Source organism: Petaurus breviceps, unplaced genomic scaffold (assembly GCF_028583685.1).
Source record: "Petaurus breviceps papuanus isolate PSGF00001 unplaced genomic scaffold, PetGlider_PUasm1.0 126, whole genome shotgun sequence".
Lineage (NCBI taxonomy): Eukaryota > Metazoa > Chordata > Mammalia > Diprotodontia > Petauridae > Petaurus > Petaurus breviceps.
The window spans coordinates 65,562,368-65,582,003 of record NW_027185655.1 but is presented as its reverse complement, the minus strand read 5'-3'; the positions used below and the strand labels follow the sequence as shown (position 1 = coordinate 65,582,003).

General features: G+C 37.0%; 1 protein-coding gene across 1 annotated transcript in view; it reads left to right on the top strand.

The window, feature by feature from the left end:
• Positions 1-19,636, top strand: part of WDR17 (WD repeat domain 17) — a 111,967-nt gene that overhangs the window by 71,856 nt on the left and 20,475 nt on the right. The window contains exons 19-22 of the mRNA XM_069096691.1: positions 6,407-6,539; positions 7,220-7,311; positions 13,893-13,992; positions 14,496-14,635. Coding sequence (XP_068952792.1) covers positions 6,407-6,539; positions 7,220-7,311; positions 13,893-13,992; positions 14,496-14,635 — 465 coding nt within the window. The remainder of the gene's footprint in view (positions 1-6,406; positions 6,540-7,219; positions 7,312-13,892; positions 13,993-14,495; positions 14,636-19,636) is intronic.

Below are 19,636 nucleotides of genomic sequence, written 5' to 3'. Positions count from 1 at the left end.
TTTGTGTAATCTAGGAACTTAAATTGGCCATCTTCTCTTTCCCCATTATTGTGAATAAATAAATTTTCCTCACACTTGTTAAAGGGTTCAATCAAAAGCTAGATTTCTCCATAGATAGGTACAGTTTAAAAAAATGTTTTTTTCAATGAACCTGCATTTATCCCCTCCTCCCATTCCCCCACCTCCTCTTCTGGGAATGGCTGGCCCAATTCACAGCTCTGCCAACAGTGCATTAATGACTCTCCAACTTTGTTTCAACTTTGCCTATCTGATTTGTGTAAGGTAGAACCTCAAAATTGCTTTTATTTGTATTTCTCCACTAGTGATGTGGAGCATTTTTGTAATATCATGATAGATGGGTTGGATTTCTTCCCTTAAGAACTGTCTGTTTGACCATTTACCAGTTGGGGAACGTCTCTTTTGGTCATAAATCTGAGTCAATACCTTACATGATTTGGAAATAAGATCTTTATCAGAGAAAAATGCTGCATAACTTTTTTTCCTTATGAATTATTTCCCTTTAAATCCTATCTACATTGTTTTGGTTGGTGCAAAGCTTTTTAAAAATTTTATGTAACCAAATTATGAGTTTAATCTTCTGTGATCCTTTTTTTTATGTTTTTAAGCAATCGGGGATAAGTAACTTGCTCAAGGTTCCACGGCCAGTTATTTCTGGGTGTGGTGCTGAGTGTCTGAGCCCGGGATTCGATCTCCAGGTCATCCACAACACTGGAGCCGGTGCTGTTACTCGCTGAGCCACCTGGCCACCCTTAAGCAATTGGGGTTAAGTAACTTGCTCAAGGTTACACGGCCAGGTGTTTCTGGGTGGGTGCTAAGTGTCTGAGCCCGGGATTCAATCTCCAGGTCTTCTCAACACTGGAGCCAGTGCTCTTACTTGCTGTGCTACCTGGCCGCCCCTTCTGTGATCCTTTCTATTCCTTGTTTGGTCATGAATTTTTCCCCATCCATAGATCCAAAAGGTACTTTCTTCCTTGTTCTTCTAAGTAGTTTATTATGTGACGTTTTATAGCTAGATCAAGAACTCAGAAAAGCCAAGGTAGCAATCATACTCTCAGATAAGGCAATACCAAAAACAGACTAGATTAAGAGAGATAAAAAAGAAAACTACATTTTGCTCAAAAGTTACCAGAGGTGATGAATTAATATCCAGTGAATGGTATAGCATATAAATATTTAAAAGAAAAATGAAATGAGTTATAGAGTGGAATAGGCAGTAAAAACTATAATAGTGAGGGACCTCAATGTGCCTTTTTTTAGCTAGACAAATTTTTACTTAAAACAAGTAAGAAATTGAGGGTCTGAACAGAATTTTAGAAAATTTAGATATGATAGCTCTCTGGCAATTATTGGAGAGGAACAGAAAGGAGTATAAATATTTTTTTTATCTGCACATGACATCTTTATAAAAATTGACCATGTATGAGAACATAAAAACTCTACAAATACATAAAAGCAGAAATATTAAATAAATCTTACAGGCCACAATGCAATAAAATTTTATTCAACATAGGACCATTGAAGAAAGGATTAAAAATTAACTGGAGAATAAATAACTAAAGAATTGGTGAGTCAGAGAACAAATCATAGAGATGATGCATAATTTCATTAAAGTAGCTGCAGAAATGAGACCACATATCAAAATTTGGGGGATATAGCCAAAATATAACATGTACCAGTTTCATCATCTAAAGAAAGAACAGATTAACAAATTGCTCATGCAACTAAAAAACTAGAAAATCACCATATTTTAAAAATCAATTTAAAAAAATCCTGAAAACCAAAGAAAAGATGAATAATATCTGAAGTTTAAAAATGGAATTAATAAAAGTAGGAACTTTTAAAAAAAATGATAAAATAGATAAACCATTGGCTAAGTTGATTTTTTAAAAGTAGAGTTTTAAGGAGATATCAAGGCATATATGAGTTGAACTTTTTCATTAGCAAATGTGGTTATATAATTATATATAATTAACATTCTCAAAACTAGAGAGGATCTACGGCTGATTCTGCTCAAGCCATTCCCAGGGCTCAGTTTCTTTCCTGGAGCCAGTCCAGGAAGTTGAATCTCTTCTTCAGGTTTCAGTTCTATGAAATACCATGTCCAAATAATCCAAGTAATCAAATACTGAGCCTATTAATATAGTTTAACTAACTGGATTATAAAGTTTGGTGGACATATGGCTGCTAATTAAAAGTTGGTACAAAGAACTCTTTTGCAGTTAGTAGGACCTCATTGATCAACCACTTATCCCTGTGGAATTGAGAAAGTGAGAGGAAAAAAAGGGACCACACTTAGTAACAATGAAATTTCCCATTTCATGAAGTTAAGTCCTGAGAATTACCCCAGGAATCATCACTCCCTCTTGGTTTCATTTTGAAAATACCTATTCTATAAACCTAAAACAATTATCCTGGTATTCCTTCCTTCTGTCTCTTTTTTCATTCCTAGAGTGTAATAGAATATATTGATGCAATAAAGGATTTCCATTTAACCAAAAGATACTTCCTTCCCCTTTAAAATGACCTTACAATGTCCTAACAAGATTTTTAAGGATAGTAATATATCTACTTAGTGAGACCCGTTAACTGTCTCACCCTCATGTAGTGAACTGCAGTTAAGCCTGTAGGGCACAAGTAAGAAATAAATTTTTCCACCATAGGTCACTGATTTGCAGAAAAATTTCAAGCCTCCTCCAAATAAAAAACAAATTAAACAAATAAAGACTAGACACAAAATCTTTCGTTGCCAGTTGTCATGGCAATGAAAACATTACCATTTACTCCACTATTACCATACTTGACAGTAACTGTGATGAAGGCTGTGAGGAACAAAGGCTCTTATTTATAGTTGAATGCTGCTGCCACAGGCTTGTGTTCTTAGCAACTTAAAGACCTTAGCCTGAAAAGACCAGGGTCCCCCACTGCATCCTGGGCTGTCTCCAGTTTTCCTGATGTATATCTAACCCAGATGGTTCCAGAGATAAAAGAGGGGCTGGTGACTTTGCACAGACCTCCCTCACTTAAATCCAATTCACTTGTATGTCATGGCATCAACACAACCGGAGAACTCACTTGTCTCCAGTGAACTGCAGGACAGCTTAGTGGAGGACAATTTCACTGAAGCACAGCTTTTTCTTTCATCAACAAGAAGCATTTAAAGTATTTATTATTCCTCTTTTGGGCCTTAGGCATAAATACAGGAAAATGAGCTATCATTTTGAGTTTTGCATTCCATCTGCCAAATGGTATATATCCTAGGCTTCAACAATATTACTATGCTATTGACCAACTAACAGGTACTTATTAAGGACTCATTGTGTGCTGCTATAAAGACTGAGGACACAAAGTGATTCTGCCATCAATGAGCATAAAGGAGAAGGCGACCCAGATACAGAAGACTAGGTGGATGAGTGAACAGAGAGCTAGGCCCAGAGTCAGGAAGATTCATCTTCCTGAGTTCAAATCTGAACCATGTGACCCTGGGCAAGTCACTTAAACCTATTTGTCTCAGTTTCCTCATATATAAAATGAGCTTAAGAAGGAAAGGACAAACTACTCCATTATCTCTGCCGAGAAAACCCCAAATAGGGTCACAACAGGCAAACATGACTGAAACAACTGAACAATAACAATAAGGAAGAAGACTCTACTGGTCAAGAGGATTAGGGCATCTTCAAAACCGTCCAAATGAGGGGCGGCCAGGTGGTGTAGTGAGTAAGAACACCGGCCCCTGAGTTGGGATGACTTGGGATCGAATCTGGGCTCTGATACTTAGCACCACACCCAGAAATAACTGGCCGTGTAACCTTGAGCAAGTTACTTAACCCCGATTGCTTAAAAAAAAAAAAAAACTGTCCAAATGTTTTGCATCACCAAAAGAAATAATTTTGGATAATCACAAAACCAAGTCATCATTCATTTGTACAGCAGACATATAGGGACTTTATCCTTTATGTGAAGCACCATGCTGATTCATACTGGATGTAGGATGCTGGAGAATCATTTCATTTGACCTCACACTTCCTCAGGGAACTTTCTGACTTTCTGTCTAAGTTGTTGCAGAGCGTGTACTAGTCTATATTGTTAGAAGGAGTTTCCATTCCGAGAATTACCTACAGAACAAATGAAATCACAGATGTAGTCCCCTTCTTCTGTCCCCACCCCCAAATCTGTCTTAGAATTCTGCAGTACTTCAGAATAATTATAAAATAAAAATTATTATCATAAAGTAATACAGGTAGAGATGGTATAAGGGATAGAGCCAATTCTATGCTGAGCCTGTAACCAATTCTGACTCTATCTCTCTGTCATCAATATTCTATCACTATCATTTCTCTATCATCTATCTGTCATCTCTCTCTCTATTCCTCTATCATCTGTCTCTCTGACAAACTGTTTATCTGCCATTTGCTTCTTCATCATAAAAGGAGAATTTCAGAGGTCTGTCACATCTCTCAGAGTTACAACTACCCTTGCAACTTTTCTCTCCCTTTTGTCATTTCTTTCTACCACTCATATCTTTTTCTGCATTGCCTCACTACTTGCTGCCTTTTTCCTTTTCTCCTCTTTTCTTAAACTATTTGTTGTAGTGGCAACCTCACTGGCATACCCAGGATGACTGCTACCACAGGTTCCTAGATCTGCTTTACTAGGAAAGGTAGCTGTTTAAAGGGTCGATAATCTCTTTTAATTACATTCACTAGTTCAGGGGAAAAGTCAGGACCCTGAACTTCAGAGAAAATACAAGCAGAAAAATAAAAACCAACAGACAGGGCTCTAACTGCCAAAATCAAAGCAATATTGCTATACACTTTACTTACATCCCTGTATCGAGAGCCTTTACATCTGAGCAGTTGGGAGCTCTGAACATATGGCTATTCAGAATCTTGATCAGGGGATCACAAGATCATTCTAATAAGCAAGTCTCTAAAGCAAAATACCAACTCAGGTATTTTTAGAGGCAGAGGGCATCCCAAACCTCATGACTCAGTGCCTAATTAGAAATTAGCAAAAGGTGTGAAAGCCTTCTTACAAGCAAGTTTCCCCTAAGCAAGCTTCCCTTAACTCCACATGAGGCCTATTAATGGGTTGGAAAGATCTTAAATTCAATTAACATTACACTTGCCCCTCACCATTCCTTTGAAATCAGTTCTCATTTTCTCCACTTTCTGGGTTTCAAGGTTTGGTTTCTTTAAGTTTTTAGTTCACCAACCAATCCCAATACTCCCTTGAACTTCAGGTTTTCTAAGTCATCAAACTGAACAAACTTAGTGCTTTTGTAATGCTTCACTAAATTTGTTTAAGATATTTTTTTTCCCTTTTGTCTTTTCTGCACTATTAGCTTTCCCTGATTTCTTATTGCTAAACACTTGCCAGTTACTTGGAGAACTTACTAATAGTGAAAACAAGACAATCAAAAAATAAATGACATAAAAATACAAACAACAGAAAAAGGAACAAATGACTAACTGAAACACTAAAGAAATTTGCAGCTATGGAATATCATAAGTCATTTTTAATTACTCAAAGTACTTTGATTACTGAGATCATGTTTCTTACTTTGATGATGTAGGACTTCATGATGGGGATAAAAGGGAAGGAAGTTCCAGAATGAAGTTTTCCTTTAAATTACTATTTTCCTTACAGATTTCTTGCAGACCAATGAATTATCCAGTTTCATAGTCAAAATAGAATATTTTAGAACTGTGCCTTCCCCTTCAAGATTCTCTTTTATCTATTCTGATTGTGTTTTGTATGTACCTAGCTATTTACATGTTTTTTCCCCCATTAGAACGTATAATCCCTGTCTTTTGCTTTCCTCTGTATCCCCAGTGCCTAACCCAGTGTCTGGAACACAATAAGTACTTAGTAAATGCTTGTTGGCTGGCTGGCTGACTATCTAACAGAAAAGATGAGGGCGTTAGATTTCCAGAAACTTCAAGACAAGAGTCAGTGCTTAAAGATAGCAAAAAAGTGGCCATTGCATCTCTCAATTCAGTTATGAAGTTTTCATTTCATGGCCTTGAGAAAGATAGGAAATCCTTCTCCCTGATGTTTCACTGCCAGTGGAGTAATAGGTTAAACAAAGCTCAGAAACCACCTGTAGACTTTCAGGAATATTTTATTTCATCCAGTGACTCTTTCCTCTGAAGAGGGAGTGTTTTCTAATATAAGAAAAATCTCAATTCTGACAGTCACCTGAATGAGCATGGGCACATGTCTTCTCTAAACCTCAGTTTTTTCCTTCGTAAAATAGGGATGATAATACCAACAAGATTTGTATCACATGAGATATGTATGTAAAATATTTTGGAAACCTTAAAGATTTTTATGAATCTTTTGTTAAAGTTTTGTAATTGGAATGTTTGTTTGATTGTTTTGTTAGGAGAGCAGAACAATTAATCCTGGAAGTAAATGATGATGTCATCCCATATTGTATAGCTACTGGGGATGTGGAAAAGCTTGTTAATTTTTTTACTTCAAGAGGCCAACTTAGAGAAGCCCTCCTTGTTGCACAGGTATGACAAAGGACTAACATAACTCTCACACACCAAGACAGAGTCAGTGATTATTCGAGGAAGTAGGAAGCTGGATTAAAAAAAACAAACCAATTGTGTATGTATATGACACACACATATACATGTATGTTATATATGTGTACGTGTATACAAACATACATATCATACACACATATAGTGTTTTTAAAACAAAATTTTTTTAATCATTTGCTTAAAACTGCTTCTGCTGGTAATATGTAGGCTTAGTATGATTTTGTTACCATTAACTTTTCAAAGACAACTTCTCTCATCATTTATGAGAAGCATCATGGCTTGTGGAGAGAGAGACAGCCATAGAATCAGGATGACCCAGGTTCAAGTCCAGCCTCTTAAACCTACAAGTTATAGGATTCTGATTGAGACTTAGACTGTCAGAACCCCCGAAGTACTTCTAACACTATATAGAGATATTACTGATGAATTGTAGATCTGTGCAGAGGATGGTATTTCCTATCCCAATGACATCACAGATCTGAACCCAAAAAAACCACATTCCTCCTAACAGAATTCCACTTATAGGATACATTTCAAATAAGTAGTTATATGCTCAAGTATATGTTTTACATTATTTAATTCTAAAGTGAAGTCTTCTGAAATTGTCAAATTGAAAATGGTTTTACCAATGTTAATTTAATTTCTAGGCTGCTTGTGAGGGAAATATACAGACTCCACAAGTGTCTATACATAATGGATCTTCATATTCTGATGGAAACAACATGGATGATTACAATGAGTGAGTGATATATATATATATATATATGTTTATGTGTGTGTATATATATGTATATTTGTTGTTATTGTTGTTGCCATTTATTGTTTTTTGGCTCTGATCTTCACTCTCTTGATCCCACAAGAAAGGAGATGACTTATACAGCTCATTATAATTTTCTCCTTCATGTAGGCCTTTTGCAAAAAATATAAGGGAGAATTGCTGGCAAGAGTGAAGCAGTCTGTATGCTTCTCTATGCTGCTGCTAGGAAAGCTAAAGATATTGAGGAAAATGAGAAGTAGGGAACTTGGAGAATATACAAAGAACTTGAGATTAATTAGGAGGTAATTGTATTTTTAAAAATTGCGATGCTGCTGTTTCACTGTAAAAATGGAAGACATCTTAGTTATAAAATAGGAATGCAAATAGGGTTTTTCAACTTACTAATGTCCTCTGTCCCATTCTAGTCCCTTTACTCTCCATTACCCTTATCACTGCCACCTCCACTGATACTAATCAGGGGAAGATCTAGAGTGCAAAGGCATCTCCAGTCTAACTCCTTCATTAACTCCTCAGTAGAGGGAAACTGAGATGCCTGAGTGATTGTCACTTGCCAAAGAAATAATTTAGATGTAGGGTTGTGCCAGATCTATCTTCTTAGCAATGTATATTGAAATTTTCAGTGGAAGCATTTATATCTTGGAAATCTATAATACTATGACAAGGTAGGATTTATTTATTGTTTTGTCTAGGCTTAAGAAGGTGATGGAAAAATGTTAAAAATACAGATTTAACTTAAATATGTGTTTTTTGAGAGCCATTGAATAGCCCACTACTGAGACATGAACATTCATCTCTTCCTCTGTTTACATGGTCTCTCTTCTCTAAGCACTATGGATCTTGAATTGGAGAGGAACTTAGAAGCCATCTAATCCAATTTCATTTTATAGATGAGGAAACCATGTACTAGAAAATGCCTTGCCCAAGGTCACCCAGGGAATACTTTCTGCCTTTCCTCTCTAACCAGTTCAGTGCTTTATGGCTATAATTACATGAATTTACTAACAGAATCCTGATTTCAAATATTCTGACCCAATCACAAAATCAATATGTGTTAGGGCTTCATAAAATTTAAATAAACATCATATTTGAGAACATGGTACAATTCCCTAAACAAACTGCTCCTATGGAGCCTTGCCATTTTCAAGGAAACATGATTGCTTATAACTTTCTTAGATGCTGGCCTGGTGGTTCCCAAATGTTTTATAGTTGCAAAACAAAACGTTTTTAAACAAAATTTCAGCAAAGCCTTTGTTGTACAGTCTTTTAAGAATAAATGTAAATGCCTGTTATGAATATATATTATAAATATGAATCAAATGGCATATACTTGATTAAAAAAGACAAGACTCTTGGTATGAGCACTTCTTTGGCTCACTTAAACAAAATGACAAACTCCAAGAGAGGGAGCTCCCTCTCATCTCTTTCATGCTGCCTGCTGACTCAAGATGTACTGCATCTAACATGAAAAGGAACATTTATCTCCAGGACTTGTGCAGGATGATTCTTGGACAAAATCCTTCCCCAGAACCAAGGATGGGGAACGTTAGGGGAGCTTGTAGCTGATTCAGAAAGGGTTCTGAGGCTCAGAACCCATGGCTCCGGGCTTACAGAACTGGGTTCAATCTTTGGCATGGCCCCCCAAATCTTATATTGTTTTGTTTGTTTTTTCCAACTCTTAATGGCCTCTAAGAAATCTCAAAACATGTCTCAGAAAATAACTCATGCCCAAATCTCTATATTATGTGGGGAAATGGTCCCACATAAACACTCAGGGTAACAATTTATAACTAATACCAGACAGTCTTTATTCTGTCCCACAGAAAATGGAAAAACAAAATTAAGCATTCAGGGAGGCTCATAAGTAGTCAATAGGGTGCCTCTTCCCTTTTTATCGTCGCATCTGCCTTCCCCTGAGGGGGTGGAGATGGGCTCTATAGAATCATTGCTTGGCCCAGTAATTTGGACTCAACTTGGAAGGGAAATGAATTTGGGGTTGTTATGTAGGGAACTCTCTCATACTGTACTACCACATAGACACATTCAGTTGTTGAATTTTCTAGCATTACCCTTCAGGCTTGGAATTCCCCTGAAGAGAAATGAGCTGGAAATTGCTTGCAAGGCAACTAGGAGACTAGCACTGCCCAGGAAATGGCTTCTTTCTTCTTAGAAGGTTAGGTTTTAAGATCACACTGATCAAGAATTTGGCATTGCCCAAGAAATCCACCCCTCCTTACCTCTATCTGTCTAGGATGTTAGGAGTCAGGAACATGGGGTTCAGGAACTCTCATATTGGAGCCAAATGTATACAAACACATGCCACAACCATGTGCCTCTACCCCAAGGCAGTCTTTTGCTGCTCCTTGGCAGAATGCTTTGTGCTGAGGTTAGTTCTTAGCTCTCTGTTCTAAAAGAAGGCTCTTTTAAAAAATAGCCTAATACAAAGGGGTAGCTCAAACCCAGGATAATGGAGACAATCAATTATCCTTAACATCTTCTCCTGTAGGATGTCATTTGGCAAGGTCCACCCTCTCCAGAGATCAGTCTGATCAAAGTCCCTAAAACAAAACCTTCCCTAAACTCACCAAGTTAACTGAGGAAGTTCTTGTGCTTCACCCCCTAATTCAGTATGGAGTTGATCCCAGACACCAATTAACCAAAGGGTAAGCAACTTTTCATCCCAGCTAGGTCCTTTGTATTTTTTTAATGAGTTTGTCAGATATAAGAGTAACATGGATTTAAATAGTTATCACTACATTTAAGTTCATAGCATAGATAGTTCTATAGTAGGTGTAGGTCATGGTAGGCATCAAGGGAACTTGATTTTCTCAGTATTGGCTTTTCCTCCACTGGTGCATATCAAAGGTCCCAACCCCTTGGCCTTTTTTTGTGGGGGAGACTGGGTCTGTCTCCCCCAGGCTGGAAGTGAAACAACCATTCACATTTGTCCCAATACTGATTGGCACAGAAATTTTTTTCCCCCTTCCTTCAGCAGCCTGGTTGAGGGAGTGGAGGGGTATCACTATACTGGTGCTAGATTTAATGTGGACACCTGATCAATACTGGCTTTAACTGTAACTTGGAACTCTCTGCCTCCCCAGCACCCAAACTCCCAGGCCTATCTATTGCTCCTAGTGTATTAAAGTAGGATGGTAGAGCAGAGGTATCAAAGAGAAAGAATGCTGGTGGGCCATACATCGACTTAGAAAACCACCAATTAATATTATCTATGTTGAATTATATGTTTTTGTTAGATATTTCCTATTTATATTGTCAACTGGTTAGAGAGTCATGCTGGTAGCATGGTGTAGACAGTACTGTCGGTATGGAATCAAAGGATCTGGGTTTGAATCCTAACTCTCCCATTTTACTGCCAGTGGGACCTTGAAAAAATTACCTAAACTCTGGAGGCCTAAATTCCTTTATCTGTAAAATGAGGCATCTCACTAGATGGTCTATAATGCCCCTTTTTTCCCACTTATGATCTTGTGACCCAATCCTGTTCTCACTAGGATTTATGGCAAAAGGACATTGGCAGAAACTGAAAATACTGATGAGTCTAAGAAGACTCCTTCCAAATCCATTCCTTAGTTATCTTAAAGGACTCCTTAAGAACTGTTATATTTTATAAATCAAAAAATCAAGAAGCTTCAGTGGTTCCCTGTTGCCTTTAAGATAAAATACAAAATTCTTTCTTTGGCATTAAAACCCCTTCATGATCTGGCTTCAACCTGTCCTTCTGGACTACTTGCCATTCATGGAACTCAGCGATGTTTTAGTAAATATTTAATAACTGGTTCTCTGGGGGAAGAGTATGCACACACTTTTAAGTTTAATCTGAATTATTAACATCTTCTTTATCACTTTCTTAAGTGTAGTCAATCAACAAAACAATAAAAGAAGCCTTGATGAATAGTTTGCTAATTTCCCTAGTGCTGTATAAGTTAGCTCAACACACCCCCTGCCTGTATACAGTGTTCCATCTCCCTTCCCCTGTCTTTACAGAGCCATTCTCCAGGCTCAGAAGGCTTTCCTTGCTCACCCAAATCTCTTAGAATCCCCAGCCTCCTTCCAAGCACAGCTCAGATCCTGCCTCCTACAGGAGCCTTTCCCTCATCTCCCTACTTGGTAAAGTTTTCTCCCACCCAGAATCATTTTGCATATGCTTTCCTCTCTATTTACATCCGTATGTGTGTGTGTGTGTGTGTGTGTGTTGTTTTCTCCTGAGACTACATAAAGTCCTTGAAGTCTGAAATTGTTGTTTTTGCCTTTATGTTCCTAGCACTTTATATTCCAATATATCTGGCATGGTGTTGTTCAGTCTTTTTCATTCTTGTCTGACTCTTTGGGGCTGCATTTGAGGTTTTCTTGGCAAAGATACTAGAGTGGTTTGCCATTTCCTTCTCTAGCTCATTTTACAGATGAAGAAATGGGGGCAAACAGGGTGAAGTGATTTGCCCAGGGCCACATGGCTAGTGAGTGTCTTAGGCCAGATTTGAACTCAGGAAGATGAGCTTTTCTGACTCCAGACCTAGCCTATCCATTGTGCCACGTAGCTGCCCATGCCTGGCACCACAGCAGAGACTAAATGCTTGTTAAGTGCAATTAAATTGACACTAGGGCCATTCCAGAAATTCTAGGACCATTATCAGTTAGGGATGGAAAAGGCTTAAAAAAAAGTGTAGCATATGGGAAGAAATAAGGCTCAGCGCCAGCGATCATGTTTTATGGCTTCTATTTGTATCCCAAGCACTTCACTTAGTAAGGGTTTACTATATGCTTGTTGACTTGCTGACTTATTTAGTCATTGTCTATTCTTCAGTGTTTAGCATAGGGGTCTACACACAGAAAACATGTAATACCTATTGATGAATGAAGAGCAAGATTTAAGCTTAGATGGTTTGCAAAGCAATTTATATCCCTGCCAATCATGGGGTATTGTAGATGCCATGCAGCAGGAAGCCCTGCGTCTCTGGCTTTCCACCAACCCAAGACTTTTCCTCAGCATAGGCTCCCCGACTGGGGGGAAGGAGGGCTTTTTTGCACCTTGGGCAAACATCACAAACCTGAGCAATAAGTTTAGTTGGGAAGGGGTGGAGACAGTGACTCCAAGACAAGCATGTGCTTAGCATGTGGGCCATCTCTATAAAAAGACCAATAAGCAGCTCACTAAAGTACCTTAACATCTAGTTATGAGCCATAATTGGTTGTTTCTTCACAGCTATATGTATATATGTGTGTGTATTCATATTGCATGTATATGTGTGTATGTATGTATTTAAAGCCTGATTACTGGACCCTGAGTGACAATTTTTAGAGACAACATATAGATGTTTTGGGGAGGGGCCTGAAAGAAAGCTTGAAGAAGACTTTCCCAAACCCTCTGAACATGTTAGAGTTAGGATCTAGTACAACTTCTTGATTTTTACAAAGGAGGAAACTGAGGCCCCAGAAAAGGGAAGTCAATTATTCAAGGTTACAGAAAGTTCACAAACCCTTATTGAAAATGAAGTTTAATTGAAATAATCATATGATGGACAGATTTCATAGACTGAGATTGTTAGAACTAGAAGTGACCTTGTCCAGCTCCTTCATTTTAAAGAGAAGAAAACAATGACCTAGAGTTTGTTTCCAGGAAGCAAGTAGAACCCAGCTCTCCCGAGTCCCAGGCCAGCACTCTTTCTGCCAAGTTGCTGAATCTGACTTTCTTGACTAAAGACAAGTGTTGAAGCAGAGAGGGGGCCCCTTAGTCCTTTCAGGAACAGCTTGGCTTCTAGCTCTCTACAACCTCCATCCCTCTTTTTCCTTCAGAAAGATTAGGGAGCTTAGAAGGTAAAGATTTAAAGATAAGGAAAGTCTCAGGGAGGGATAGGAAAGTCAGAGGCAGAAAATCATGGCTCCATATCTACCCTGTCTATGGAAATAGTTCTTAGATCCTTGAAATTCTCTACCCTGCCCTTCACAAGGAGGCCCTGGTCAATAAAATGAAAGAATCTCCAAAACAATTAAGATGCTCCCTCAGCAGAAGATTACTTTAGCTATCCCTCTGGTTCCCAGCTCTGCCTCTGCCCTACCACCAGCCTCCCTCCCTCCTTCTTTCAGAATTCCTTAGAGGAAGGAATAAAAACACCTATTAGTGGCCCTTAATATTTCTGCCCCTTAGGACAAATTCCCTGACCCATGCCCCATTCTGTTTACTGCTCTACCTTCAGAACCCAATTTAGTAATCTGACTACCTATATTACATACATTTTGGTACAGAGGGAAGATCACTCAACTTTGGAGTCAGGAAGCTAAATTTGAATCTGTCCTCTGACACTCACTCATGTGGATGGACCTCAAGCAAGTCCCTTTACCTGCTTAAGCTTCAGTTACTTTATCTATGTTATGGGGAAAGTGTTCTGTCCACCTTAAAGTTCTATGTAAATATTGCCTATTTTTAGCTATCCAAAGGTTAATTTTAATAACCTGTGATAATGGGAGATGATTTATTTCTGTGCCTATGTTAAAGTATTTTTAGAGGTAAATCTTTCTTTTCTCCACAGACTCTTACAGAGGGTCAGTAAAGAGCTGGCAGAATGGTATTTCCAAGATGGCCGAGCAGTGCTGGCAGCATGTTGCTATCTTGCTGTAGATAATATTGAGGTACACCATTTGCGCATTTCTATAAATGAATTAAAAGTCAATAGCTTTTTTTATACCATAAAGTATAATAGTACTCAGGAAAAAATGTTGTTTTAAATCCCTTTTATATGAAAGGGAACTATTTAGTACATTATACTTAAGTTCACTTTTGATAAGTACTCACTGCTTGATTCATTGTTGGGAATATGGAGTTTATAAAATAAATCTTTTATTTCTATTAAAACTTTTCTTAATATTTAAGCTGTTGATATCAGGTTACTTTTTGAGCTATTTGAGCTGTTGGTATCAAACATTTTTATAAACTATTCCTAAAAAGTTAACAATAAGGTTATTTTGAGAAGGACTAAAGAATGTAGCTAATCTTGCTTAGTTTGTAGGGATCATATGATCCCATGGTTTATAAAATTGACATTCTTGTAATTTGTACATTGGGGGTGTGGGGAAGAATGATTAACCTGGTGAGCATCTATGGTACTGAAGATAATATTTTCTTACTGAGCCAGCTTGCCATGGCACACCTGATTCGTGGAAATGAACTTGAGTTGGCTGTCAGTATGGGCACCGTCTTAGGAGAGAAGGCAGCACCAGCAACGCATTATGCCTTAGAATTACTAGCAAGAAAGTGTATGACAATTGCAACATGGTAAGGATTTCTAAACCTCACGGATTTTCATTAGATCATGTCAAGTATTTCTTTTAAAAAAAACAACAGCAATTGTTAGGTACTTTGGATGATAAAGTATACCGGAATGATTTGTGCTTTCTTCAAAAAAAAGAAAAAGATTATGGGAAAGAAGTGACCAGAAATAAGAATGAAGTAATAATGAGATGTTCAGGATGGGGTATGATATTAAAGTAATGAGAACTTCTTTGTTTATATAACAAAATCGCTGCTTCATTCTCCAGTAGCAGTGATTCCAAACCGTTATTTGGTGTATTAAATATTAGGTGCCATCGAAGGAATGATTTTTCTCCCCTGTCACATGCTGGGAACTGAGGGCAATGGGGATTCTTTAGTTTGGCTCCTCAAATCCCAGAAGAAACTCCAGGAGACCCAGGGTTACATTTTGACCCTTCAAATACAGGTCAGTAAAATGCTGTGAAAAGCATCTGCCCTTGACCTGAGTCATTTTTCAGCCTAGGAAGAGGGAAAAGGAGATCATTTTGAGACTCTGTCCCTCCTCAGTTATTTGCCCCCTGGAGCTTGTAAATATATTTATGTGACCAGAACCCTTCCCCAGACATATAGCTGATGAAAAAAGCAATACAAATATTGCACCCTTTTAGGCATACCCTAGATCAAGTAGTTACCTATCTTGAATCAGATCTCCTAGAGTCATTCTACTTCAAGCTGACACCTTTCAGAGAACCAGTAGGATGGGGGGTTGTCCCATAACCAGTCTTTATTAATACCCATCTGAGAACACAGTCATTTAATGATAGTTGAACCTGAAGACTACCCAGTCATTTTAGTATGATTGCATATTATAAGTCAGTGGCCATAGCTTACCCCAAGCACAGAAACAAACCAATTTATAGTATAGTTACCTGTAAGTGATTCTTCCTTTAGGTGGCAGTTACCCCAAATTAAAAGTAAACATAACTCCTGAAAAAAAGAAAAAATAAGGTTAGTTTCAAAAATTAGTATGAAATATATTTAAAAATCAAAGATTTGTGAAGCTAAGCCAAATGTAATAAAAATTATTCACCTGGCTGTATGCTTCCTTTTCATAGCTACAGTTTTAACCTATAGTTATCCTGCAAATTCTGCCTCTACATTTCTCATATTTGTATCCTTCCCTTTTCATATGGGTACTACCCAACTTGAGGCCCTCATCTCTTCTTCTTTGGCTACTTACTGTTACAGTAGCCTACTTGCCTCTTGTGTTTCCCCTTTCCAATATATACAACATGTAGCTATGAAAGCACAGGGCTGCTTGTGCTGTTCTCCTAATCAGGAAACTCCAGTATTACCTCTATGATCTAAAACAAATTTATTTGGTTTTTAGAGCCATTTAGAACTGTTCCAACCTACCTTTTGGTTGTTGTTGTTGAGTCAGTCAGGGTTAAGCGACATGGCCAGGGTCACACAGCTAGTAAAAGTGCCTGAGGCCAAATTTGAATCAGGTCCTTCTAACTCTAAGTCTGGAGCTCTATCCAAGGCACCACATTGCTGTTCCTTACCTTTGTAGCTTTATTATATATTACTCCACTCCTAACCTCTGCCTCTTAGAATTCCTTCTTTCCTTCAAAGCTTATGTCAAACTCTACTTTTTACGTGAATCTTTTATTGACCCACCCAAGTCCTTCTCCATAATTCCTTCTCCATAAAATTATCTTGTTAATATTTTGTGCAATATGTAAACTTTGTTTCGCCTGATACAATGAACACTCCTTGAGGGCAACTGTTTCATTTTTGTCTTTGTATTCTTAGTTACGGTAGGTACTTAATAAATGCTCATGGATTAATTTGAGTCTCAAAAATCTCTCCTGATTTTCCAGTTGTATTTTATGTCACACTAACATATACATATATTCTGAGGGAAGTTGAAAATAGAAACATTTATTTAGAGTCAGAGTAATTTCCAGTGAGCCTTTGTAGCTAATGAAAGCCTAAATGATGAAAATACACTTTTACATTACTTTTCACATAACAGAGAATATAAGTTTAATCACTGTTAATAAACCAAGAGTATTTGGGTTTTTTCCATTTATGGTTTAAAATGAAAATTTTGATTCTTCTGGGTATTCATTGTCATTTCAACATCTCCTTTTTAGCTTTCCATTTCTTGGATACAGGTATTTTATAGTTTTATAAGGCTGGGATTTAAATAATAAATTGAAAAGCACATAGTTTAACATTATTCAAAAAATGTTCTTGAATTATTTTTTTCTTAATATACCAAACCAATTACATTATTGATAATAACACAAAGTATAACTGGAAAGTAGTACAGAAAGATTCCAATGTTATACATGAAAATAAATCTTACTATTTTATAGCCACACTTCACATCTAACAAATTACCTCTATTTACCTATAATAGAAAAAAAATATATACAGTGTGTTGTGAGAATAAAAACTAAGAGTTTTAATTTTTTGTGTAGTCTTTAACATGTTGGTAATAACTCATCACTGACATCTCTAATTATCTCACAGTAAATCAGATTAAAAGTTAAAGTACAGCTATGTCTTATAAATCCCACCATAAGAAATAAGTAAAAGTAAATTTCATTGTACCAGTGGAAGCTTGGGGAAGAAGAGGAAATGCTGAGGAAGAGGAGGAGGAAGAGTGCTAAATGAATTTTTAAAAAGTGAAATCCAGGGGTGGCCAGGTAGCACAGCGAGTAAGAGCACCAGTCCCAGAGTCAGGATGACCTGGGATCAAATCCGGGCTCAGACACTTAGCACCCACCCAGAAACACCTGGTCATGTAACCTTGAGCAAGTTACTTAACCCCAATTGCTTAGGGGCAGCCAGGTGGCTCAGTGAGTAAGAGCACCGGCCCCAGAGTCGGGATGACCTGGGATCAAATCTGAGCTCTGATACTTAGCACCACACCCAGAAATAACTGACCATGTAACCTTGAGCAAGTTACTTAATCCTGATTGCTTAAAAAAACAAAAGTGAAATCCATCAATTGCATCCCTTTATTTTTTTGTTGGCTTGTTGATTACCTGAAGGTTTACTAAGAATTGTCAAGACTGAAAACAGTAAAATTTAAATAGTCTACAGGCCTAAGATATTTAAGATAAACTCCAAGAAGATTTTTTCCCCTTTAACTCTAGAAAGTACAGACGACAAAAAGGGTAAGAACAGGTTTCAAATAAAATTCTTAACAATACTCTTACATGAGTTTAGCCAAACTTATTTCCCAAAGTTCTTAGTTTCAGTGGGGAATTCACAAATAAGTGGAATTTCTCTTTTATTAGATTCATATCTTGTGCATAAACTACTGTTTCCTTAAATTATTATTTATGATTATATTAGCAATAGAGATGAATCCCAACAAGCTGTGTGGGGAAAACTAAGCCTTGGCAGGTCATACCCCACTGGTAAGGCTTCAAATACGGGCTGGACAACAGGCAGTTTGCCTGGCATCTGAGGAACAGCATCCCCTACCAGTAATAGGCTCATCACTAGACCAGCTACAAGGTAGCGACTTTGTCAATAAGGGTAGTTCTGAGTGTATTAGAGGAGCCAAGGTTCTGACAGATCCTACTGAGCTTCAGCTGAAAGGCTTTAAGTAAGGAAGGGTCAGAACCATCCAAGGACCAGCTTAGTTCCTGACTATAAATGTAGAATGGCTCATCGCCAAAAGTTTGACCCCAAGGGGAATATTTGTTTTTCCACATTAACTCAAGATCTCTAAGGTTTGCATAGAGTTATAATCTGCATCTATAGAGAGAGTACCCATACTGGTAATCAAAAATCTAATCGTGTATTTGAAATTTCAAAGTAAGTAATGATAACATTTTATTATTTTATTAGAATGGGGATTCTTAGCCTGGAGTCTGTGGATAGATTTGAGGGGTTCTGTGAATTTTTTTTTTAATTGATAACTACATTTCAATTTAATTGGTTTCCTTAGCAATCCTACAAATATTTTATTTAATTCATTTAAAAACATTATTTTTGAGAAGGGTTAGTTCATAGGCTTTACCCGTTGCCAAAGGAGTATGACACAAAAAAAGTTTAAGAATCCCTGGTTTCAAATACGTAAGATTTTGTTGTTATAGATACAAAGTTTTACTAACATATATTATTTATAATTTAGCATTATTTTGTTATTAATAATAATTTTACACACTGTAACATTGAACAGTCTTCAAACCACTTCCCTCATAGGACATTTACTAGGACTAAATGAAATGTTATTCAAATAGGTTTGGGTTCCCTTTTCTTTTCTTCATTTTCTATTAACTTTGCTTATAAAATAATAATAAACCAAAGGCAAGAAGCAGGAAGAGGAGGAAAATCAAAGAACCCCCAAAACAAAAATAATAATGATGAATTTTGTATTGCTTTGTATAACCAAAAGTTGATCATGCATATTTCTCAAACTGCTATATACTTTCTGTAGTAGATAGCCAAAACTTCCACATTGTGATGTAAAAGGAGCTTGCATTTAAAAAGTCTGTTTAAAACTGTAAAGCTTTCAGTCTAGTTTTATATTTTAATCCACTAATAAATTTATGCATTTAATTTTGTGGGCCCCTAAATGAATTTTTAAAAAATGAAATCCATCAGTTGCATTCCTTTATTTTTTTTGTTGGCTTGTTGATTCCCTGAAGGTTTACTAAGAAGTACCAAAAGATGGAAAACAGCAAAATTTAAATACTCATGCATTTTAATTAGTTTAGCATGCTAGCTGTTCTCACTTTTCCAATTTTGTATGCAAAATAAAAGTGCCCATGATTTGACTCTAAGGAAGGTTGATTAATCAATTGAATGCAAGAAGAGGGCCTGGGACTACTTGATTTGGTTAGACTTCAACTCCCTAAATAAAGTTTATACTAAGTACACATAATCATATCCATAGTAACTCAAATGTTATATTGCATTTGAAAATCATAAAATGTATATGAGTAGCAAGATTAATTTCCCCTCATACCACTTTAATGTTGGTGATTTACATTCTAA